The sequence below is a fragment of the Phialemonium atrogriseum genome, assembly GCF_030411735.1.
Source record: "Phialemonium atrogriseum strain 8032-3 unplaced genomic scaffold QBC33scaffold_10, whole genome shotgun sequence".
Lineage (NCBI taxonomy): Eukaryota > Fungi > Ascomycota > Sordariomycetes > Cephalothecales > Cephalothecaceae > Phialemonium > Phialemonium atrogriseum.
The window spans coordinates 323,707-347,223 of NW_026848147.1; the positions used below are offsets into that span (position 1 = coordinate 323,707).

The 23,517-nt window shown below is 55.7% G+C and overlaps 8 protein-coding genes across 8 annotated transcripts; 4 read left to right on the forward strand and 4 right to left on the reverse strand.

Moving 5' to 3' along the window:
• Positions 1 to 195: 195 nt before the first annotated feature.
• QBC33DRAFT_610601 (mitochondrial carrier domain-containing protein) lies at positions 196 to 2,406 on the reverse strand. The gene is made up of 4 exons (XM_060432419.1): positions 1,909 to 2,406; positions 1,408 to 1,597; positions 274 to 1,284; positions 196 to 218 (listed from the first exon to the last, which is right to left on the reverse strand). Exons 1-3 carry the CDS (start codon positions 1,939 to 1,941, stop codon positions 419 to 421), a joined length of 1,089 nt encoding a protein of 362 aa, XP_060284257.1. The 5' UTR covers positions 1,942 to 2,406; the 3' UTR covers positions 196 to 218; positions 274 to 418.
• Positions 2,407 to 2,465: 59 nt separating this feature from the next.
• Positions 2,466 to 4,091, forward strand: QBC33DRAFT_558208 (uncharacterized protein; the record flags this gene model as incomplete). The annotated part of the gene is made up of 2 exons (XM_060429860.1): positions 2,466 to 2,705; positions 3,870 to 4,091. 2 exons carry the CDS (start codon positions 2,466 to 2,468, stop codon positions 4,089 to 4,091), a joined length of 462 nt encoding a protein of 153 aa, XP_060284258.1.
• A 3,611-nt stretch (positions 4,092 to 7,702) lies between these two features.
• QBC33DRAFT_42644 (uncharacterized protein) lies at positions 7,703 to 9,304 on the forward strand. The gene is made up of 4 exons (XM_060424145.1): positions 7,703 to 8,045; positions 8,253 to 8,343; positions 8,429 to 8,985; positions 9,063 to 9,304. Exons 1-4 carry the CDS (start codon positions 7,977 to 7,979, stop codon positions 9,177 to 9,179), a joined length of 834 nt encoding a protein of 277 aa, XP_060284259.1. The 5' UTR covers positions 7,703 to 7,976; the 3' UTR covers positions 9,180 to 9,304.
• Positions 9,305 to 10,523: 1,219 nt separating this feature from the next.
• QBC33DRAFT_558211 (DSS1/SEM1 family-domain-containing protein) lies at positions 10,524 to 11,054 on the reverse strand (the record flags this gene model as incomplete). Its single annotated transcript, XM_060429861.1, has 3 exons — positions 10,524 to 10,560; positions 10,666 to 10,777; positions 10,916 to 11,054. The coding sequence occupies 3 exons, from the start codon at positions 11,052 to 11,054 to the stop codon at positions 10,524 to 10,526; spliced, it is 288 nt and encodes a 95-aa protein (XP_060284260.1).
• Positions 11,055 to 12,071: 1,017 nt separating this feature from the next.
• On the forward strand, positions 12,072 to 15,252 carry QBC33DRAFT_43213 (putative mitochondrial outer membrane protein iml2 protein). The gene is made up of 2 exons (XM_060424160.1): positions 12,072 to 14,531; positions 14,603 to 15,252. Exons 1-2 carry the CDS (start codon positions 12,241 to 12,243, stop codon positions 14,886 to 14,888), a joined length of 2,577 nt encoding a protein of 858 aa, XP_060284261.1. The 5' UTR covers positions 12,072 to 12,240; the 3' UTR covers positions 14,889 to 15,252.
• Positions 15,051 to 16,789, reverse strand: QBC33DRAFT_42793 (sterol desaturase). Its single transcript, XM_060424150.1, has 4 exons — positions 16,526 to 16,789; positions 15,699 to 16,461; positions 15,317 to 15,632; positions 15,051 to 15,262 (listed from the first exon to the last, which is right to left on the reverse strand). Exons 2-4 carry the CDS (start codon positions 16,373 to 16,375, stop codon positions 15,236 to 15,238), a joined length of 1,020 nt encoding a protein of 339 aa, XP_060284262.1. The 5' UTR covers positions 16,376 to 16,461; positions 16,526 to 16,789; the 3' UTR covers positions 15,051 to 15,235.
• Positions 16,790 to 17,354: 565 nt separating this feature from the next.
• QBC33DRAFT_558214 (Conidiation protein 6-domain-containing protein) lies at positions 17,355 to 17,755 on the reverse strand (the record flags this gene model as incomplete). Its single annotated transcript, XM_060429862.1, has 3 exons — positions 17,355 to 17,460; positions 17,537 to 17,630; positions 17,689 to 17,755. 3 exons carry the CDS (start codon positions 17,753 to 17,755, stop codon positions 17,355 to 17,357), a joined length of 267 nt encoding a protein of 88 aa, XP_060284263.1.
• A 1,870-nt stretch (positions 17,756 to 19,625) lies between these two features.
• QBC33DRAFT_42928 (alpha/beta-hydrolase) lies at positions 19,626 to 23,323 on the forward strand. Its single transcript, XM_060424157.1, has 2 exons — positions 19,626 to 21,941; positions 22,021 to 23,323. The coding sequence occupies exons 1-2, from the start codon at positions 19,994 to 19,996 to the stop codon at positions 23,100 to 23,102; spliced, it is 3,030 nt and encodes a 1,009-aa protein (XP_060284264.1). The 5' UTR covers positions 19,626 to 19,993; the 3' UTR covers positions 23,103 to 23,323.
• Positions 23,324 to 23,517: the final 194 nt, after the last annotated feature.

Consider the following 23,517-nt stretch of genomic DNA (forward strand, 5'->3'; position numbering starts at 1 on the left):
TGTTCCTGCATCAGGGAAGTCGCAATATTGTCTTCTCGGTCGAAAAGATATAATAAAGAGCCTACACCATCGGGGTTACAGAGCGCAGGTACGGCACAATTCCGTCAAGGAAGTATCTCGGCAGAACTAGATGTCCGGAAGGGAGATAGATGGTCTAGCTAGTCAGGGCCAAAAAAAAAAAAAAAAAAAAAAAAAAAATCCGACTCCTTTTTTTGCCTCTGACAAAGTTAGTGCATCCTCCGGAGTTCCCCCTGCTGGCAACATGAATCGTACCTCTCAGTCCCTCGACTTGGTTCCACCTTAGCTTGATGGCGACACAACGCTGAGACTGCAAAAAAGCAAAATGTCGTGCCAACCTGCAGTGGTAGGTATTCTTCATCGTGCATGGTTGCATCTAAGCTTGATGACGTGCTCGAGCTCATAAATCATCATCCCGTTCATCTTTGCCACCTCTCAGCCAAACCTTGGATACCTCATACGTACCAAGATACAGCCCGCTGCCAAGGGCCGTCCAAACGGCTCGGAGCGCGCCTCCTCGGAAGAGGCCTTTGACTCCCCGTTCTCGGAACACCTGCTTCGCAACCTCCCAACTTCCCGTCCTACGCTCGGTTTGGTGCGAGGGACGTCCGCCGGGATTGTGGCCGCCTCCCACGCCGTCGCGGCTGTTGTTCTCCCCCATCAACATCATCCGGGTCTTGACCACGTCCGTCGGCGTCGTGAGAACCGCTGCGAGAGCCCCCGACAATCCCGCGCTTGCCCCATTGACGAGCCACGTCTCCAACAATACTGATGTCCCGGCTCCGGACTCCGATCCCGCCGCCTGGATCTTCTCTTGCAGTTCCTCGCCGTCCCTGCTTGAGGCGGCACGCTGACGTCCTGATCCCGGCACGGCTCCCGACCGCCGCCGGTCTCGCCAATCCCAGATCCTCCCTCTGAGGAACTCAAAAACAGGGAACTGTATCGCCGTATGCGGCAGGTTCCGGGCCGCGAGTGCCGTGTATCCCCGCCAGAGGCGTCGCGCGGCCCCGCCCTCGCTCCGCCGCAGCATCCGCCAGGCCTCCAGCGATGTCGAGGTCGACCGTCCGCCGCTGACGCCAACGCCGCCGGTCCGCCTCAGCATCTGTGCGTTCTGCTTCACGACCTCCGCCGGGGCGAGCACGAGGCACGATGCCAGCTCGGCCGTCCCCGACGCCGCGGAGTGGACCACGGGCTGCGGCGTGCCGGACGGCAGGATCCCGGCGTAGAGGGTTTTGGCGGACTCGTAGGTGGTGAAGAAAACACCCGCTGCGTAGGGGTACGTAGACTGTCAGATTTTTTTGCCGACCACACATGCGACGCGGGAGAGCAGAAAAGAGAGACTCGGAAAAGGTAAACCGAAGCGAGTGGAAATGGGACGACGGGACAAACCTGCTGGCAGGGTCGCGAGAATCACGCTACCCACGCCCTGGTAGAGGCCCTTGAAGACATTGGCGGGTACTCTCCTGGCCCCTGCGGATGATGCGTAGGTGCTCACGAAGTCCTGGCTTTGCCACCGCGTCTTGATGGTGTCAAGAGGGTATACGAGCAAGTCCACCGTGAAGGCTGCCGCAGCACCTGCCTGGAAGCGATGTCTCCATCATTAGCCTCCGTCGATACGATGTATGCATGCACATAAGATCCAAGTGAAAGGTTCCAGCTAGCGAACATCTAGGTGGTTTGGCAAATGGTAGAGACCGTCGACTTGGTCCCATCGTGCTGCGAGCCCACCAGAGACTTGGGGGCGGGTTTCACCAGAGAAATATTCATTTCCATTGCAGGCATTATCCGAAATGATTAGAAACAACACCGCCTTGGAAGGCCTTGAACACGGCACGATGCCTGCGACGGTCCGGGCTGGGGTTCGAGCGAAGGAGAAGAGCACGAGCTTACCAACCAAATTTCCATATGCGTATTCTCGCCCATCACAAAATTGACTGATCCATGTAGGATTGCTTGCTATTGCTAATTATTCGGATAGCTACCGAGACAAGCCGGCCGTGCCATGGCGGCGATGCGACAGGACCTGACCTTGGAAGTTGGCTCCATGACGTTGACGCTCAACAGGTCTGTTGCTGAGTCAGCCACATCACCGCAGACAGTCTGGACACGAACGTCGGGACAGTCAAGCGGGAATATTTTGAGAGATTGGCACGATGGATTGGTATTTGTATCTAGCTGGTGCTTTCCATATATATTTCGAAATTATCATCGACCATCCGGGGGTACCCAGCACGCGCTGGAGTATCAAATGATTCGCACAAGTTGGAGCGGATCTCCGACATGGCAGGCCCCGAGGCGTACTGTCAACGGCGGTGCAGTTTTGAACAATTACCTACAGTCACCAAGTGGTAATCGGGCATCTTAGTGTATAACGAAGCGCAACTGGTTGACACTCCTTTGCTTCACTTTGAAATTTCTGCCACCTGCCACAGTCACGCATCTCCGAGATGTCCCGGCTCCTGACCACGGTTATCTTCATCAACGAGTCCCAACCCGGATACAACCGCCGGAACTACGAGCCCCCCCAGGTACAGAAGAACCTGGGTCTCAAGACCCTCGGACAGCCCATTGAGCGCCTGAGCAGGAACCTCCGCACCGTCCAGGGCCTCGTCCAGGGCCTGGACTACATCCACGCTCTCAGGGGCCTCGATTTTCTGCCACCTGCCACAAAATATGTGCAGCCATACGTTTGGTCTAATTTCATTCATTTGGCCCCTTTCAATTCTATCCATAGAATCTGCTCATTCTACCTACTTCTCACAGCTTTACCACTACAATAGTCGCATAGGCAGTTCAATTGAAGTCAATTGGGGCCTGCGCCAGCAGTTAGGTTCAATTCAGGCCCTCAATTGAAGTCAATTAGGTCCGGCGCGGGCAGTCAATTCGGGCCCGCCGATTGGAAAGATATATAACGGGGCGGGATCACCAATGGCTGGGCGAATATCAGGAGCAGATATCAGAACAAGTATCAATGATTACCTAGCTTGTAGGTCCACTCGTCATATTACTTGATCGAGAAGTAAGGCATGAGAGGAGCATCACTAATTAGCCCATAAACTTGCTCCGTCATGGTACTTGATTACTGAAAGTTGGACTTGGGAAATCACAGAGTAGGTAGACCAGCGACTTTGATCGCAGGAAGTAGAACACCAGACGAGCAACCGCCGAGTAGTCCGTAGATTTGCTTCGCCATGCTACTCGATCACGGCCTATCGCAAGTAGGAGAAACGCAATCTACAAGCTAATCATCGTCGAGAAGAGAGAAATGGATTGCCCAGCCAGCTCTAGACACTGTGAGCCGGGCGCATATCCAATTTCTTTGGGACAGCTGGTGGATGTTGATGATGGTATACAACTGAAGTCTTCGGCTTCTGCCCTCCTGGCATTATGGCCTCATTGTACGCTGGAATCTGTCTGGTGAGCCTCGAAAATGGTCGTGGGTTTCGCCAGGGTTCGAAGAGAAGGTATATATTCCCAGCGACGCCGTAGATGTGCTCGCAGGATTTAATTTGGACTTGTAACTCAATCTGATCCCAATTTCTTATTGGCTGGGGCGCCTGATCCTAGGTGTAGGGCTGTGCGGGCTGGTGTCGATTTTGTGGACCGAGTAACAGTGGCTTTCTTGGGCGGGTTTCATTGGCCAATAATTAATCAAAACTCGGCAGCTCCCGAAAATGTAACCTTGTAAATTCTCCGATGCACATCATAACCCAGAATAGTACTAGCGTCGATCTTGGCCCAGATCACAAGGCTGATCCTGCGACCCTCGACCCTTACCTATAAATACCCCCAACTTTTGGCACTCCTCCCTCTTCACTTCGCAACTTCACACATCAAGCAACAGTCACTAGCACCAGCTCCAAGCAGCTCAAACAGCCTTGCCCTCACCTTCTCATCTACCATCCATCTTCACCATGCACCCTCATCAAGCATCGGCATCGGCATCGGCACCACCATCATTCACTCTCATCGGCCTCGAACGTCACATCTTCGGCCACCATGGCAACCTCGACGACTTCCACTCGAAACATGCCACCACAAAGCGCGCCCAGCTCCGACCAGACGATCTCTGAGGTTTCTCATCCCGCCCTCCTGTCGGTCTCACATCAATCTCACATTTTCAGTCACCCATGGCCCGCGATACCAAAGCAAAGCATGCTCCACCTCAGCCCTGACGAGACGATCTCTCTGGTGAGTACCCACCCAACATATTCCACCATCGCCATGTTCCTCACTAACCATCATCCACCCGTGTCGCAGTCACCAAAACAAGAAAATACGGAACACACAGACAACCCCGGCCTGCCAACGGCCTCCTCAAGATTCTCGACCGACTCGATTGCCTCCCATCCGATCCTCCTCACCAGGTCCAACCGAAGTACGGATATATACTACGTTCTCATAAGTCCAGCGTCCTCGTGGCTGCATCTGGCGGAGTAACGGGCCCGGCAGGAATCATAAGTCCAGCGGTCCTCGGACCTGCATATGGCAGAGAAACTGAGGGTTTATACTATTGGAGGAAAGGGCGGACCTGGTGGGGAGGATCTGGATCGGACAAGAGGCAATGCTTCGCATCGGTTTCTTGACGAGGCTCTCGCAGCAGCGCAGTGAGGTGCTGTGGCCCAGCTCCCACTCTGGCATGACAACAATCCACGCCGCCCAGCCATCATCCACCGCTCACATTCGGGACCTTGAGCACCCCACACCACCATCATGCACCATTCAGAGCGACACTCGCACATGGTCATCGAGGCACGGCACCACTAAGTGGACATGTACATACTTGCACAGACGGAGCTGGGTTTCCGCGGAGGACATTGGAGGACTGATAATGCCACTTGGGCATGAGCCATTGGGAATGGGATGCTTGGACAGGGACAGGGACATTGGGACATTGGCATTGGCATAGGGAAACATATGGAGGATCTGGGTGAATGAAGGACATGTCGACATTCTGCCTAAGAGCAAATGCGACAGTCACCAGATGTAGCATGCGATAATCAATGGCACTACATCACCACCCGCAATATTCTCTCTCTCTCCACCATCCACATGTGACAGCGATATAGTAATGTCACATTGTCGACCGTACACTGAGGTGCAACCTTCAATTGATATCCATGTCCAATCCGTTTTCGCCTTTAGTATCCTATATGGCCATGTCCCTCTGCAACTTGTATCGAGGTTGTCTCCGTGGGCAGGGGCATTTAGCTACCTGTGCTCGCTCTGTCTATCTACCGAGGGGTGGTATGCTGTTGTGTACAGCAAGGTGGTTCCCAATTCTTGCCAGATGGCTCTCCACATGGCCGACAAAAACTTCGGGTCGCGGTCTGTCAACATGATTTTGGGCAGTCCGCAGTTGGCAAGCAGCAATCTTTCCAACAATGTTTGGCCCCATTTTCTGCTGTCCATGTCTTCTTGCCTGGTATGATGATGATTTCTCTAGAGAATTTGTCCGTCCCTGTGAGGGCTGCGTCAAATACTTCCGTTGACAACGGCAGGGCAAGGATGAAATCGAGTGTGATCATGTAGTATGGACATGGCGGCGCCAGCAACGGCTGGAGGTTACCGTATGGTTTGTGGCGTGGCTTGTCGTTGGCTCGGCATTTAGGGCACGTTTGGACGTAATGTTCGTGTAACGCGGTTGATGCAATAATGGTATTTGGGCAGGGGCAATTAGGTATTCGGGCAGGGGTAATTAGGTAGGTATTCGGGTAGGGGCATTCAGCTATTCGGGCAGGGGCATTTGGCTAGCCGTCGCTGTCGCTATTGCTGTCTCTGTTGTTGTTGCCATCGCCATTGCCGTCGTAGTCGCTTGTTCCGTGGCTGGCAGCTGGTCTCTTTCATGCTCTGCCCGAATAGGTACCTACCCGTAGCCAACTGCCCCTGCCCACAGAGACAAGCTCCTTGTATCGGGTACCAGGTAGCTAGGTACCTAGGTCGTCTTGGATTTCTTTTCTTGGAACTTGTCCTGAATGTCCCTGAGGAACTTTTCGATTGCCTCTCGGTCCTGGTCAGAGATAGGCGGCGTCACCGGCATCCAGGGCTGGTTGGGTCTCATCTCCGCCTGTTTCCTGTCTCTCGCCCTTTGACGTGTGATGAGTTCCTCTTGTTTCTTGTGCTGAGCATCCGCGATCTCCTGTCGGGTCTCAACGTCCTCCGTCACTCCAATCTCTTCGACCTCCATGTCCTCCAGTTCTTCCGGATTCTGAAAATCATCCTGCAGATCCTCTGACCTGGCCAAATCGTGGGGTACGTTCCTCGCCGGCTGTTTCCCCTTCTCCCGTGTCTTCAGCTCGGGAAGAATCAGGTTTGTGATGTCCGGGGACTTGTCCCAGGTACCTAGGTTCGTGTATCCATGGATGATTAACTTGGATGAGTGCAGCAATCTATGTCGGTGTCGACACATTGAATGTGACTTTCATTGCAATCTACACTTGCACCTCTTTCTATGTACGCGCTGGCATAAGAGAGGCAATAGAATCGATGCAGTACATCTCGCTGTTGGAGTTAATAGTTAATCTTCTTAACTGTCTATGAGGTGACGGCGACAGCAACGGCAACTTTGATGACAGCGCTGGCGACGGCGATAGTGATATAAGGGCGCGGCGATACCAATCGTGATAGCAAAGAGAGATACTGCCGCTTGGTAAATCTCACAGCCTGGCCAGGCGCGAGTAGGAAACTGCCCACGCCAGCGCATCAAGGTCTCAAACTGAAGTGTGGCTTCTTGGGATGGTTCTTGGACGGTAGATTACTGAGTGGCACCTACACTGTGTAGAGTGCTATCTTGGGATGAATGGAATCTGGATGCGGATAGACATGCGGCTGTCTCGTGTGTTTAAGGGGATTGATTGCGGGAGAAGCATTAACTAACAAGATCATCTGCGCCTATGAAGATCCCGGAGCTTGATATCACAACCCCGTGGGCAACAGTGGAGGGGCACGCTGTAGGAACGGCGTTCTTGGTTCCATGCATGTTAGCCAGTCTCTTGGGAGGAGAGGATGTTTTTGCTTGGTGTCCATCAGGTCCAAAGGGAGACAGCGACATAGCTCATGGGCGCTAGGCTGGGCAGAGCAAGGGAGATTGATCCATACCGCCTCCATTGTCTATCCTACAATGTGCGATGGCAGGTGGAATGCTGCACTGGGACTTCCCAGTTCATGATTCCCAACGGTGCTCATGGGCAGGTCTAGGGGGTGGACGGCTCAATTAGTATGGCGGAATGGCCTGGGGAGAACGTCTGGTTTTTGACTCGAGCTGTCCCATTGGAGTTGGCATGCCATCCGTCGAAGCAGATAGGCAACGCATCGCTGAGATTCGACCAGAAGCATTATCGTTCGCTGGTTCGCAGAGATGGGGAAACGATTGAATCCTCAATGAGAAAAAGGCGGGCTAAACGTAGGTGAGTTGGGAACTAAACGGAAGCGCTTTGGCGGCATCTGAACAAGAAATAGGTAGGAAAAGAATCGAGCAGCTAGGTACGCAGCGATCTACAGCCAGCCTCTCTGTCTAGAGAGAGCTGAAACTCGTGTCGTTGGGCAGTGCGTCCGGTTAATAATAAAAATGAATGTGGGTGGGGGGAGGAACGCGCGGAACGAACGGCAAGATGCCGTCTTGCTTCATTCACGAACTTTCTCATCTCCGCTCCCATCCCAATCCATCGTAAATATCATCGAAAACTGTGTAGGCAGGCCCTAACGAGCGACTAAATACCCTGTATCCATCATAAACGCGGCTATCCAGTCGTATCGGCCTCGCAGTGGCGCGTCATCGGACACAGCAATACCCGCCGTTTGGTGCCAGATAACTGGGTTGTGCGGCTCTTTCGTCATAGACCAAGCCTCCCTTGTCGATTTGCGACTACCACCGCCAAGTCTCGCCGCCGAAGGACCTTCTGAGATCTTCCCTGTTTCTGCCTACCCAGGGCTTTCCCCCGAGGTCAACTCTTCCCAACATGACTTGGGAACTCACCCGACGCCGATGGACTCGTGCCATCAACAGTAAATATATTTACGACCGCGTTGTACGTCATTGCGAACCCATCCCTCCACTCTTGCTCTCTATCTCCACGCCTTTTCATGGGGCCCCACGCATCAGCTTTCCATTCCCTTCCATTCCACCCCGATTAGAACATCAGCACCATTTATCATCCTTGTCCGTCGGGGCGCACATCCTCAACCTTTTGCATGGAAAGCGCAACATGCTGACCCTTGTCTACGCCCCTTTTTAGCCTCTACTCCATGCCATCGTCTTCTTCATCGAGATGGCTCTAATCGCACGATTGTCGACCCGGTTCAATGCCTACTACGACGAGCGACCAAGTGTGTTCATTCTCGTCCATGTCCCTTCCTCTTATACCATTTGGAATGGCTGGCAGTTCATTAAGCTGACCCGCCGGTCCTCTAGTCCTCACCATGATGGTGACAAACGCCGTCCTCGGAGGCGTCGCCGACACCGTGGCCCAATCTATAACCGCCATCCGAGAGCGGGCCCTTAGAAAGTGCCCGCCGGGCCAGTCTCCGAACTCGAGGGACGACCCGATCGCCGTTGAGATCCACGAGCTGGACCGCAAGCAGCCCTTCCTCGACCGCGACCTGATCCCCGAGTCCAAGGCGCTCCCGCCCCCGTTCGACTTCGAGAGGCTGACGAGATTCATGGCATACGGCTTCGGCATGGCGCCGATCCAGTTCCGGTGGTTCAAGTTCCTCGAGCGGTGCTTTCCGATGACGAAGACGAGCGCCTTCGTCCCGGCCCTGAAGAGGGTGGCCTTCGACCAGCTGATCTTCGCCCCCTTCGGCCTCGGCTGCTTCTTCACCGTCATGACCGTCGCCGAGGGCGGGGGGCGAAGGGCCATCTGCCAGAAGCTGCGGGACATGTTCGTGCCGACGCTCAAGGCCAACTACATGCTCTGGCCGGCCGTGCAGATTATCAACTTCCGCCTGATGCCGGTTCAGTTCCAGCTGGTGAGTCTCGGGTCATCATTTTGTGCTGTACTTCATAAGCCCTTGAACCCGATCGCTGACACGAGCTTTTCCCACAGCCGTTCGTTTCCACCGTCGGTATCGCTTGGACGGCCTATCTCTCGCTTTCGAACGCGGCGGAGGACGCCCAGCTAACACGTTCTCCACTTGACTCGCCGCGGGTTCGGTTGGAGTAGGACATGACCGCGACACACACACACACACACACACACGCACATCATGTTAGGTATTGGGCTATGGGTTATATAACATTCCACCGCATTGGGTGGCCAGCACACGGAAGGTTCGGTGTGCAACACGGAATGGATTTACGGGGCGTTGTTGGCATTGGTTTCGTCCGTTGTCCCCTTATTTTTGGAGGATGGATCGCTTGATTTGGGATGGCATTCGTGGCGTTTTTTTGGGTGCAGGCAGGACTTCGTACTTTACAGATCAATGTGATATCTTGTTTTGAAAGAGTAGATAAATGGATGGGCAAGGTGTTGCTCGGTTTCCGAAACGTTCCATCGTCTGGATTGCACCCCAGCAACCGGCATCGCCAAGCAGGCTAGCTGCATACGAGGAAAGGCTGTTTGAAGATGTGTTCCATCACGTGGAGGCCACAGCCCGTTCGTTGTTGGAGCGATCTTGCAATCATATATGATGGTCATGATGCCCGGAGGCTGCCCGGGTGAGGACATTAATAACCAGGTATCAACCCTCGGGTTTGTCTTCCCAAAAGGAAAAATTCCAGATTTGTCGCGCCGATATAACCCCACCATTTTTACCCCTCCAACGTTTCGCCATCCCACTGTCTTGGCTCCTTGAGCCGTTGTAGCAAACTGATAGCATCAATTGTTTGCCTGCGCTCTCAACTTCGCTGCTGAACAAGTTAGTTACGAGATTCTATTTTGGCAATATCTTCCTCAGCCTGCACTGTTTCGTTTATATATCATGGCTGCCAACCTATACACAAAGGGTTTAAAAGAGCAGGAAGGGATGGTGTTGGAGAGTTGCAGAATGGGGGGACGGAAGACGTATCTTGTGTCTTAGCTAGTAGACATCTCGCCTTCCGTGCTTAGAGATAATCTCTATTTGACTTTACGACGTGCCGAATCGATGGGAAGGGGTGGGCAGGGACGGGCGTGCATAGCTAGTCGTTAGGTCGCTCGCGACGCATAAAATGAAAAACATCATATGCCTGAAGATATGTCGAGACTTGGTTTCTTGACACGCTTGATTCTGCAAAGCTACTCTTGGTGGGAATGCCATTTATCGCAGCCTCACTGTTGATCTGGCGTGCCACCGGTTGGTAGAGAGGGACTCGCTTGTGTCAAACCGCAACTAGCAGTATCACAACCCGCCAGATCCAGGCATGGCGAGAGATGCAGCAGCAGTCCCGATGCCTCCTCTCTCTCTCTCTCTCTCTCTCTCTCTCTCTCTCTCTCTCTCTCTCTCTCTCTCTCTCTCTCTCTCTCTCTCTCTCTCTCTCTCTCTATTTCTTTCCCCCGACCTCCGCTCGTGTTCCCGGCGCCCGGTCATTACCGCTTCGAAGACTCGACCTTCTTGAGCTCCTCCCTGTTGTTGACGGAACCTGTTAGCCAAGAGTGTCCACGCATCGAGGGGGATCCCCCAAGGGGTCATGTTTATTTTCTTGCTCGGAGACGGGGACTTCCAACGTACTTCAGCTGTGTCGAGAAGTCATCGCTCGTGTCGTCGTCGTCCCAGGACTCCTCCCAGAGGTGCTGTGTCTCCTCGCCGCCCGTGGCTGCTTCGGTCTCCTCGACGGGCCAGTCTGTGCACGGTCAGTCAGCCTCGCTTTATCTCTACCCGCTCGCCCGTTTCGAAGTTGACGCCCCTCGCTCCCCCCATGTATGGTCGTCGGTCGGGTGCGTCGCCGAAGGAGGGCGGCCAGTTGGGGGGAGGGACGTACCGTCCACGGGGAAGTCCTCAAACTCGTCATCTTCCTCGAGCGCGGCAGCGGGCTTCTGCTGGGCGGCCTGCTGGTCGGCCTTGGGCTCGGCTCCTGCCTCGTCCTTCTTGGAGGTGGAGGTTGTTTGTGCGGATGCCATCTTTTGTTTTCGATGTGATTGTTGACGAGGCTGATGGTGAGTCTTGGACCGGATTTAGTCTGTACCGGCGCTGCTTGTAGGGTCCGAGTTCTATTCTGGGTGGGTCCTTTCAGGCTTGTGATATTTGCGTCGTCAGATGCGGGCTCTTCGTTCGGCGGCGGATAAGAGGTTGTGGCGATGTACTATTTATATCGCGATGCTTCCGGGCTCTTCACCGAATCTAGACCGTGCCTACCACTTGGTAGGTACCTACCTACCTATGGCGGCTGGCGGCGGATTTTCTACCATCCGACCAGCCCTGCCGGGCGGGCTGACCAATAATAGGTCATCTGCTGATAACATTATCAGCGGCTCCAGCCAGCCAGACAGTGCATTCCGTTTTCGAAATGAATTTATCCGTATGTAGAGGCGAAGTACGGATCCGTACATTAGGTACCTGTCGTTTGAGCACATGGAATAGGTTGCTGCCAGATTTTACGATACTCCTGGTTTCTACTGCTCCAAGGCTATGATTGGAGATGAAGATACACATAAGAGCTTACCCTTTTCTTTCAATTTCCACCCATCTTGAGTACCCGGATACCTAGGTAGGTACCTACCTAATAATATTTACAAAATCACGTCCGCAAAAGTATGGCCACCGCACCTAGTCCGTCGCTAACTCTCGGAATACGTCATCTCCGTCCACTTCGCCTCAATAAGTCGAACACATCGAACACACTCCGAGAGCTTGTGCATGCGGTGTTACTTGCTGAACAGAGCGCGGAGTGTTTAGCGAAAAATCAACCCGGCGGCCTAAGTCATTGCTCCGTCGGCGGCAAGAGGGGGCTTTATCAAATGAATACATATATGAATATGCAGGCTCACTCGCCCGCTCCCCTCGTTGCTTGGTGGGGTTATGAGTTGCGAGACTGACACCTTCCCTGGACGCTTCTGTGTTTCATCCCAACGGGGGCTACCCTACGATTCTAAAACGAAAGACTGGCAATCCTGACTATCTCATCTCTGATACCTATACATAGAACCTAACTGCCGACGTAATATTCACTTCGTTCTCGTCACCTTCTTCTCTTTCTTGCTTGCCTACAGATCTCATTATCGAGGTGTAAATTAGGGGCCCCCTTCACTGCCCGTTGCTTCCCCGTGATCTCGGCCAAATACTCGCAGCAGGCGAGGCGAAGACTTAATGTCTTCCCTTCGCACTTGGCTCCGGGGTTCTTCCTCCACAACCTCTTCGACTACAACCATTACTCTGAACCAGAGTACGCTGCCCTGCGAAATTGCTCTCAATGACACCAACCGCACCAATGCTGCTAAGCTCTCCATCCTGGTCGCCGAGCAGGAAGCGGCCGATATGGAAGATGCCATGGCTGCCGCGGGTCTGATCATGAACGATGACATTGAAGGTGCGGAAGCGCGACTTGAGCTACGAAAGGACTCGTCTACTTTCCATCTGTTTGCCCTGGGCGTGTCAACCTTCATGAAGAGCATCCTGGGCTTTGAGAAGGGAATTATGGCTGAGGCATCATGTCGCCTGTCAGAGTGCGAAACGAGAGCCTGGGCAGATCTCAAGAGAGCCCAGAGGGAGGCCGATAAGGCTACCGGCGGCGGTTATTGGTACGGAAGGAGTGCTGGGGCGAGCGATGTCACCGCTGAGAACATCTTTCCGCCTGGCTGCGAGTATGCTCTCGTCCACGCGGAGGCCCAGTTGATGAATGCTGTCGTGGGAGTCATGCATGAGAGCCTGACTGAGGGCATCAAGGGCTTCTATAAGCTCCGGAAAGCGTTCATCACACTGGAGGGCATTATGGAGTCCGAGGCAAAGGCCCTAAAACAGGTACAGGGCGGGACAACGCCCGGACAGTTGTCGGACACCAAACGGACGCGGTCAAGGATGTCAAGTGACATGATGCCAGGAAGTTTTGACGAGGCTGAGTTTGTGGACTTTGAGGAAACCAGCGAGAAGGGGAGTGATAGCGATGCCGAGTTCGTCGATGCTTCTGCCGGTCTATCAGGTACTCAAACACCCAGCAGTGTGGCGGGATTGAACAAACCTGTTGGACCTGCAAGTACTTCGCGTCCCAGTACTCCCGCAGTCGAGAGAATACTGGCCGAGCCCTCATCAACCTCTTCCGGGCCCCTTGATGGACGCAATCACATGCGGAACACATCCAGATCCTCGTCTCGTCCGGCGACACCTTCACTCAACCCGCTCGCAGCACAATCAGTATCCCAAACACCACCCCGGCCCGTCTCTGCGCATAAGAAAACCACCGGCGGCGCAGATGCCGGACTCTTTACCTCTACCAGGGACATATTCGTTCATAGCGGCGCAAACATGTGCTTCGGCGCGTTACTACTCATCATCTCCATGGTCCCCCCGGCCTTCTCACGCCTCCTCCACATTGTTGGTTTCAGAGGCGACCGGGACAGAGGCGTCCAGATGCTCTGGCAGAGCACCAAGTTCCCAAACGTCAACGGCGCGGTCGCGGGCCTTATCCTCCTAGGGTACTACAACGCGCTTCTCACCTTCGCGGACATCCTCCCCAGCGACCGGGACGTCGAGGAGCTGACCAAGCCGGAGGCGGAGGGCGGCGAGATAGTCGGGTACCCCAAGGAGCGGTGCCGCGCCCTTCTCGCCGACATGCGCACCCGATACCCGGACAGCCGGCTCTGGAGGCTCGAGGAGGCCCGCGTGCTCGCCAACAACCGGAGGCTCGACGAGGCCATCAGGACCCTGTGCGACACCTCGGACAGCAACATGCGCCAGATAACGGCGCTGAACGCGTTCGAGCTGAGCATCAACGCAATGTTCGCCATGGACTGGCCGCTCGCGCGCAAATCCTTCCTGCGATGCGTCGAGCTCAACGAGTGGAGCCACACCATCTACTTCTACATGGTCGGCTGCGCGGAGCTGGAACAGTATCGCGACGCGTACCACCGGGCCGCCAGCCTGGCCGCCGCGGCAACGGCAGCGGAGGAGGCCGGAGGGGAGGCAGAGGAGGCACAGCGGCAGCGGCAGCTGCAGCTCGGGGAGGCGCGGGCGGCGGCGCGCCAGCACAAGAAGGCGGCCGAGGAGTTCTTCCGCAAGGCGCCGGCGGTGGCGGGGCGGAAGCGGTTCCTGTCGCGGCAGATGCCGGTCGAGGTGTTTGCGAGCCGGAAGCTGCGGAAGTGGGAGGAGCGGGCGGCGGCGCTGGGCGGCGGCGTCGACCTCGCCGACGCCGTAGGAGTCTCGCCGGCCATGGAGATGGTGTACGTCTGGAACGGGAGCAAGAGGATGTCCCCGGCGCTGCTGGAAAGGGCCGCAGCGCTGCTGCCGTGGGAGCGGTGCACCGCGCCTCCGGATAAGGTGGCCAGGATCCGCGAGGAGGCGGACGAGGTGGGGATACAGGCCGTCATTGAGGCTTCGCTGCTGCGCTGCCAGGGCCGTGTGGATGATACTAGGGCTGCGCTAGAACCGACTTTGAAACTGGACAGGTACGTTTCCGGGCATTCGAGAGGTGAATTCAGGGGGATTACCGAGTCACGTTGGCTAACAGGTGATACAGGAGTGTGTTCAAGGGGCCGACAAGAGACGACTACGTCTTGGCCGCAGCACACTACGAAATCGCCGCAGTGGCATGGGTCGAGGCATGCAACAGCCAGCACTGGCCCCCCGGAGCAAGCGACGAGGAGATTGGGTCCTACCGGCGGCATAAGGTCGACGAGTGCCAGGAGCATCTACAGAAGGTGGCGAGGTGGGAGGGGTTCGTCCTGGACGCGCGGTTCGGGATGCGAGTTCAGGCCGGGCTGGACAGCGTGCGTTGGCTGAAAGGGAAGAAGGAATGGGTGTAGAGCTCGAGACGGCGGCTGATCATGGGGGAGCTGGGAAAGTTGCTTTTCGTCTATGGGGGGTGGGCACAGTATTATTGGGTGTATTGGGTAGGCTCTCGAGATCTTTGGCGCATTATGCAAGGGAGAGAATGGCTCGGCAACAGGTGCATTTGCGAGGTGCATTTGCGGGAAAACGAGCGAATTCATTGATCACTTAACTCCTTATCTCTCCCAAACTGTCCAAACCAACCAGTGTAAACCCAAATTGATATCCGTGTTGGCCAGGACTCCATCAAAACCATCCGAATCATTATAATCACCTCACTCTGAATACCCCTTTCAATAGGGGCAACGCCACACCCACCCTACTATTCCTCCTCCCCCTCCCCCTCCCCCTCCCCCCCACCCTTACCCTTACCCCCCTTCCTCTTCCCCCTCCCCTTCCTCACGCTCCTCCTCAACCCCTCGACCCCCGACTGCACCAACCCCGCCGCGTCGTCGCCGTCCCTACCACCGCCAAGGCCCGTTCCGTAAGCCCAGTCGAGGAACCCCCAGGGCCCGTAGTTTCCCTCCCCGCCCCCCGCGCGGTGCGCCGCGGCGCGGCGCGCCAGCCCGCCGGCCGCGACGCCCGGCAGGGCCGCGTAGCCGCTGTAGGCGAGCGTCTCCTCCAGCGTGGCGAGGGCGACGAAGACGAGGTACGTCAGGACGTGTAGGCGCGGTTGGGACGGGAGGCCGCCTGCGGTGCCGGAGATGGAGGGGAGGAGGGGGATGGGGATGGGGAGGCGGGGGAAGGGCGGGAGGGGGGCTATGGAGAGGGCGATGGCTGGGAGGTAGATGGGTAGGAGGTGGAGTAGGAGCTGTGGGAGCGGGTGGTCGGCCATGGCGAGGAGGGAGAAGGGCGCGGCGCGGTGGGCGTGGGCGAAGCGCGCGTGCTGGGTTGCTGCGCGGTCGCGGAGCTGGTGGGGCACGCGGGTGAGGGCGCTGGTGCCCTGCCTGGCGCTGCTGGAGGGGTGCAGGACGTTTCGGTGGATGTAGAAGGATAGGGCCTCGCGGGCGGCGAAGAGAAGGGCGATGTGCTTGACCATCTGCCAGGGCAGGGGGAGGGTGGTGGAGGTGCGGAACGGGGGTTCCTTGATGAGGGTGGCTAAGCCGAGCGACATGGCAGCCTCGGTGCCCGTGGTGAGGGCGAGGTTGCCGATTGCGAGGGCGAGGAGGCCCGCGAGCGAGCGTGCGTCGCGGGGAGGGAGCGCCGAGGAGCCATCATACTTGAGGTTCTCGGAGAGGGAGGGTAGGAGGGTGTCGAAGATGAGGAAGAAGAGCGACGGGACTAGCCAGAAGAGTATCCGTATGGCTGTCGTGCTCATCACCTCGATCTTGAGAGGTGAGTGACTCAGGACCAGGGTTGTCCATGTCAGGTAGAAGAAGAGGAGGTTGAGAGAGGTCGAGTAAGAGCTCATCGACGTGGAAAAGAAGTAGGAGACGATCGGGAGCGAGAGCAGGACCTCCATCTTGGATCCGTTTCTCCTGTGATGCGAAGAAGAGGTGATGGGCAGATGTATCGCATACAACCTACCTATCTATGGTAGGATGGAAGCTTCGAGTGCAAGCAGTATTAACTGTTGTTTAGGAGGAGTTGCGGGCAGCTCGGCGCCCCTTACCTTCAAGTCTCCCCGTCTACATAGCAGAGCCGAGAACAGCAAGCTTATTGCGATGACGTCGATAATCCTATTGACCACCGCATCGACCAATCTGGAACCTTCAAACTGGAAGATAGATTGCAAAAACGTCGCCCATCAATGTTGAGATATCGGCACCACGGAGGTGGTTTGACTACGACCAATATAAGTTCGATCAGTGGTCCATAGAGATGGAAAGAAACCAGATATGACATCTGACAGCCGATGGCACGAAACTGGTCCCATTCATGATGTTGCAACAGTGCGGAGACCCAAATTCATTACCCGTGGATCCGTGCGCAGCGCTTGGACTTGTATGACGTCATGGAGCAGACGCAGTTCGCAGGATGCCGTCCTTCGACTCCTCGATGCCTACCTACCTAGGTAGGTAGGTACCTACTTCCATGCAGAGGAAGTCGGAGCATAGTCTATAGACACAGGTTCCCGGACTGCGGAAGAGGCATTCGTGCTACGACGAACGCATAGATAGGTACATATTTGATCGTTCCTAGGATGTAAGGACAGTCAATGGCTGTCAACAGCGTCAAAGCGAGCAAAAGAAGGGACACAGTCTAGCAATCATTTCCGTCCTGATATTGCTCCCTATCTCCCCAAGTACTCAATAAAAATGGCGACATTGGATGTTACTGGGGTGGAGTTATAAAGATAAATAGAACCATTTACTTGGAGCCCCAGTGACAGATTGAAAGCTGTTGTGCTTCTCCATCATAACTTGCCATCAAAATTGATGGATGAACTTCAGCTTCAACCAAGCAAACCACTTTCCCCCAACAGTCCTGTCTACTAATGATTAGTCCGCCATTCCTTCGCCCATTTGCTCCAGTCGCTGTCGATCGTGTTCCTTTGCCTGTTCGGAAACATTGGGGTTGTGTATGGCCGCCTTGAGTCCACGGGCACTAGAGGTCGTATCTCGTGTGTCAATAGCTTGTGGGAGATATTGAATTGACTGTCTGTATTGGAGGAGATACTTACACATGGTCGGGATCTTTGCCCCCCTGGGATGTGTCGTCCTTGAACTCTTTCTCGAGGATCTCACGATCGCGCTCCTTGGCTTCTTCCGAGACGCCTATGAATCTATTAGCGAGACGCATTGGGGCGGTGGCAATACAGCTCCTAGCTCCTACGTGGGTTGTTCAGGGCGGATCTAAGGCCTCGCTCAACATGTGCAGGGTCTTTGTTTCCTCGGTCCATCATGAAGTTGTAGAAATATTCTCAGTATAACAGATGGTGTACCGGTTTGGTGTAAGTGGAAAAGGTCTTGAAGATGGCCCTTTTTTTTTCAACCCCCGGGCCTCCATGATCTCTTATATGTTGAACCTCCCAAGTACAGTACAATACCTTGACCCCATTGTGACGTGTTAACGATTCAACCTGCTCGCTGTGTTGTAATGATTGCACTGGTGATGGCGTGGGTGCCGCAGTTTGCAGAACCGTGACGTTTTCCAAAAGAGTCAATATCAGGCTTCCGGGTCAAAGGCCCCATTGTGGGTTGAGATCGGCCAAGTTCGCCACGGGTGGCCTCAACATGACACTGCGTGTCCACAGAATCCAGAGCAAAGGCCAGTTGGGCTTCAGATCGCGGTTACCTGAGATTTGCGCAAGATGTTCCGGAGGCGGGGAGATAATTACAATCATTTACCTAACACAGTACACAGAGGATGGGGGCGATGGGGGCAGTGAGTCTGCTGACTGGGTAAGGAGCAAGGGGGGACTCGCCAATTTCATGGTCCCCTGTTTGACAACCGTTGCCATGGTCCTGGAACTCATTGGCCGTCCAATAGGTAGTTTGGTCAATGGAACGCCGTTATTTCAAGATCTGACAGACGGGGGCATTTAAATAGAAAGAATAAGCGGCCAACGAGTTGTTGCCCCCAAAAACTGCAAGGGATCGTGAGATGAGAGCTGCTCCACACTGTTGCTCGTTAATCTCCGCCCACGGGGATTAACTCATGATAGGGGGGCCAGACTGGCATTACTGTACGGATTACCTAAATGCATATGTAATTATGCAACCTCGTAAGGAGGTAGAAGTGTTGTTAGATTACCAGCAAGCAAGGCACCTTGCCCGCCGCGCCTCGGGGTCAGTCGCCCAACAACAAGGAGTCAAGGTGTGCGGTGCATTGGTCCGTTCCGCTTCTGCGTCTCCCACTCGCACCATATTGGCCTTGCAGCTGCGTGCATGCATGCTTCAACCACCCGACAGAAATTCTCTCTCCTCCTGCCGCTCGCTCAGACCGCGCGACCTCTCAACGCCCCTCCACAAGCTCTCCGAAATACCAATAGAACGGAGGCACTACCCACCAAAAAGTGCGAGCCCGACCCGACTCCCTCGCCCGATTCGTCGTGAGCCAATCTGTCACTGCCGTCGCCGGAGATCCCCTACTGCGCAGAGCTGTCGACGCTCTTCCTCCCTACAGACGGCTCGCCCGCATATATAGCATTGTGCTTTCTCTTCCAGAAGGGAGTTCGGCCCCAAAAGAGAACAGACGATTACCCCGGTACCCACGAAGATCATACAATCCGCCCGACAGATCATATCTACCTTGTGTTGGAGTTTCCCGGGTGAGTTGGCTCGGTCTCTCCCATTTTCGTTCCGTGTCCCAGAAAGTTCTTTTGCTTTAAGCCACTACACACCCGACCTACTACACTCATACGCTGCGTGGTACGGCACTCCAGCTGCATCACGGAGAGGTCCGAGTAACCCTAATAAGCCAGACCTGCATGACGGCTGAGACCAATTCTATTGCCAAAAGAAGAAAACAAAGATGGGAATTTGGAGGGGCTTAGGGGCTTGAATTGACGCTTCTGCATGTCTAGGAGCGCCTTCTGGATCGCAAGCAAACAACACGCAAACATACCCAAACAGTAGACAAAAGACGGAAGTAGGGCTCACGGCCGGAATTGCTTGTCTTGGCATTCCTAGCCGTCTGATCTGGACTGGCACCCGTTTGGCACCCGGTTTTGCTCAGCAGATGTTGCATTTCGACCTCCGGCCCTCCAGCCAGCGAAGAAGAACTAGGCCTAGGCTGTCGTTATCGTCCGGAATTTGTGCCTTTTACTGAAACCCCGGCCCGTTGCGAAACACACGTCAATGCCCTGCATCTCCCTAACATTTCGTCCTCTTCTCACCCTCCGAGAACCAGAACGGTCACAACACTCAGCACGGCCAAAGACTCGGGCACTTTTTTGCGGCGCTTCCACTGTCTCTCCACCCCAGTCGCGCTTTGGGTCTAATTCTGCGGCCGGTTGTGCCTCGCCCAATTAGCCGTACGGTATCACTTTCCTGCTCTCAGACACGAGCGACCGACGCCGCCGATACACCAAGACAGTTGTTCCACCAGTAATTCGCTCCGAGCTATCCACATTTGTCGTCCTGCACCGGGCGCCTGCTTTTTATTCCTCGACTCCCGCTGTCCGCGCTTCGCCGAAATGGACGCCTCCATCCCTCCTATTCCCCGACCGCCGCGGGACCACCGAGACCGCGACCGAGACCGACCCCAGCTATCATCTCGTCGACTCAAACCTCCCCACTCCATCTCTACCGCAGAGGCAAACCGTGAGTTCAACCGAGACACCCTTGGCAACCACAGCGACCGGGATCATCGAAACCGACATACGGACCGATACACCGGGAAAGACGGCGAGAGAACACCCGGAGTCTCACCTGCCTCTCCCGAGATCATATCCTCCCTTATCACTTCCCTCTCCGTCATCTCGAGGCCGGCGAGCAATCATTTTGACGGGCCTTCATACCTGGATCCCACTCGCAGCCCCAAGGATCTCTCGGTGCCGGGCTCACCAACCACTGCACGATCCGAAGGCGGCTCCTTCGGTGTTGATTACGGTGCATTTTCGCAGCCATCCCTCGACGACTTGCAAGAGGAGGACATCCCCCTGGACGAGCTCGCAGCAAGCCCACCCATCGTCAGGACTGCCAAGCCTCCCAGTGGCTTCTCTTCCCTCACCGCACCAAAATCGCCCAAAAGCCCCGGCACCAGAGACGGGTCCGGTCTTAAAAGCTTGCTGTCAGGAAGGGGAAGCAGCAGTGCCGTCAATGTCTCGCGCCCTTCGAGCAGAGGATCCCTCGCGTCCGCATCTGAGAGCATCGGCAACTTGAGCATCGAGCGTGGCACGACCTCTCCCGTCTTCCAGCCCGGGAACCTTACGAAGCAGCGATCCCATGATAGCTGGGGGAAGAGGACAGGACGGAACAACAAGGGTTTGATGTACATGAGCAGCAAGGAGAGGCTAAGAGAGAAAGAATTCGAGAAGAAACGGGCCAGTATCGGTGCTGTCGGTGGGGGCTCGAATGGGCTCAGCACTCCCGTTTCTCAAAGGCCCGACCCATTCTTTGCCGAGTCGGTAATCAACGAGGAATCCACTGGCGACTCTCCCCAGCACCCGGAGCGCCTCAGCATAGCAGCAGACGGGAGTGGCAACGCTACCAGTCCACGCCCGATTCCCACGAGAGACTCTTCACTCCGCAAGGCGGGTTCGTCCTCGAAGAGATCCTCGGCGCGTGTCTCGCGATCTTCCAAGCGCGACAGCGACACCGCACCCAACGATCCTATCCACGAGGTCGACGAGCATACTCCCAGTCGGTCCCAACGCGGGGAAACATCGAAACGCAGAGTACGGGGCGTCACGCAGGACGAAGACGACGAACGAACGACGCCGAACTTGGATATCCCCCAGCGGTCCAGGACAAACGCGCCTCCCGGCAAATCCAACCCCGATACTCACAGCACCAGCCCGTCACCGCGCGACACGTCCCCCATGTCTCCCGCCGTGGAACTTGATCCGCTCGAAGAAGGAGCGCCGTTCCCCGCCGTTGCCCAGGGCCGGCGGCGTGACCGCGAGGCCAGCGCAGATGCTCGCTATCGACGCCGATCGGGCAGACATACGCCTGATGGCTTGGGCGGCTATACCAGCGAGGGTGGTGTCAGTGTGAAGCTGAAGCGCAGTAGTAGCCGGCTCAAGCGCCTGTCAGGGGCTGCCAGCCCAACTCCGGATAGGGTCTCGCATGATCACGGAGCCAGCAGGAATAGCCAGAGCGACCAACCACATATCGCATATGAGCGCCCTCCAAGCGCGGACAGCATCGACGACTCTGTGGAAAGCTACCTGTGCAGTCCCCGGCTGAGCCAGAAAATTCGACATCCGCAGACCGGGCGGGTTATCAGCTTCAGCGAGGTTGGGGATCCGAGTGGCAGTGCCGTATTCTGCTGCGTCGGCATGGGATTGACCAGATACATCACGGCCTTTTATGACGAACTTGCCCTGACGTTGAAGCTGCGGCTCATCACTCCAGATCGACCGGGTGTCGGCGACAGCGAGCCGTATGCCGAAGGGACCGCGACGCCTCTGGGGTGGCCTGGTAAGTTGTTATGGTCCTCGTGACTGTCAATTCTTGTGTGTTTTGTGATCAGCCACTAATCAATTCCTCGTGCCTCCAGACGATGTCTACGCAATTTGCCAGTCACTCAAGATCACCAAATTCTCCATTCTCGCCCACTCCGCTGGCGCAATCTACGCTCTCGCAACGGCTCTACGGATGCCTCAGCACATCCGAGGCAGGATACATCTGCTGGCCCCCTGGATTCCTCCTTCGCAGATGTCGGTTTTCGGAGCGAGCGCCCAGACGCCACTGCCACCAACAAACGCCATCCCTACCAGCCAGAGGATACTGAGAGCATTGCCAACCCCGATTTTGAAGGCGGCTAACAGCAGCTTTATGACGGCAACCAGCTCGAGCATTACAAGCTCGCTGCCAAAGCAGAAGAGAGCCAAAAGGGAACGAAGGAGTGCTGCCGCTGCGGCAACCAAGGAAGCGAACAGCAAGGCAGCAGAGATGGACAATAAGGAGAACCATAACCTTGGCCACGGCAGAGGGAAGGACCTGCCTCCGACGCCGGTAAACGACTTCAGCCTGAGCGGCTCCGAGACGTTGGATAGAATTCGGGCTGGCGAGATAAACTCTACCACAGAACCGGGCAGCCAGACAGACGCGAATGGCCATTGGCATCAACGGTCGAACTCGTCGGCTCGACGCAACACCAACGCATCGAGGCGTCCGCAGGACAAGGAGGACCACATCCTCTCAGCCGCGGCAAATCTCGCCAACTCGCAGCTCGCCGACCGTGAACGACAGCAGATATACGACTCTCGCCTCACGCACGCCATCTGGCAGCTCGCCACCACGGGCGCCAACCCGGCCGTCGACCTGCTCGTCTGCCTCGAGCGGCGCCACACCATCGGCTTCCGCTACGTCGACATCACGCGACCCGTCACCATCCACCACGGCTCGCGCGACACGCGCGTGCCGGTCGAGAACGTCAAGTGGCTGGGCAAGACGATGAGGCGCTGCGAGGTCCGCGTGCTGGAGGGAGAGGGCCACGGATTGATGGCCAGCGCCCAGGTCATGGGCGGTGTGCTGATGGAGATGAGTCGAGAGTGGGAGGAGTGGGGCCGCGTGACGGGATCGACCAAGAGAGAGAATGAGAGGGCGCGGAGAGGGACGATCGGACAGGCCAGGTGAACTGAATAAGAGGAGGAAGGTCGCAGTAGTTGGATGGATGTCTCATAAAAAAGGGTCTCCGGTCGTCGGTATGGGCCAGCGTGCGCGGGGGTTGTTGTTCTAATTGGAAACGTCGGCGTTGGATCTGCTATGCCGGTTTTGGGCCCTGGATATCTGGAAGGAAGGTCGCTGCAGTGGAAGGGCGAAGATACGGGGCTTATGAGCCGACAAGATCTTCAAAACTGCTGGCAGCCACGACGCTTTCATGGTTCCTGTCTCTCTTCATTTTTTTTCTCCTTGTTTGCTGAGCGTGTCGTTTCTTTGCTCCGTTGGTTTTGCGTATCAAAGATTTATATACAATGTACTAATATAATGTAAACAAATAATGCCAACGTGAGAAGAAGTTTAGAGACTAGGTACTCTGCCCGTGCCATCT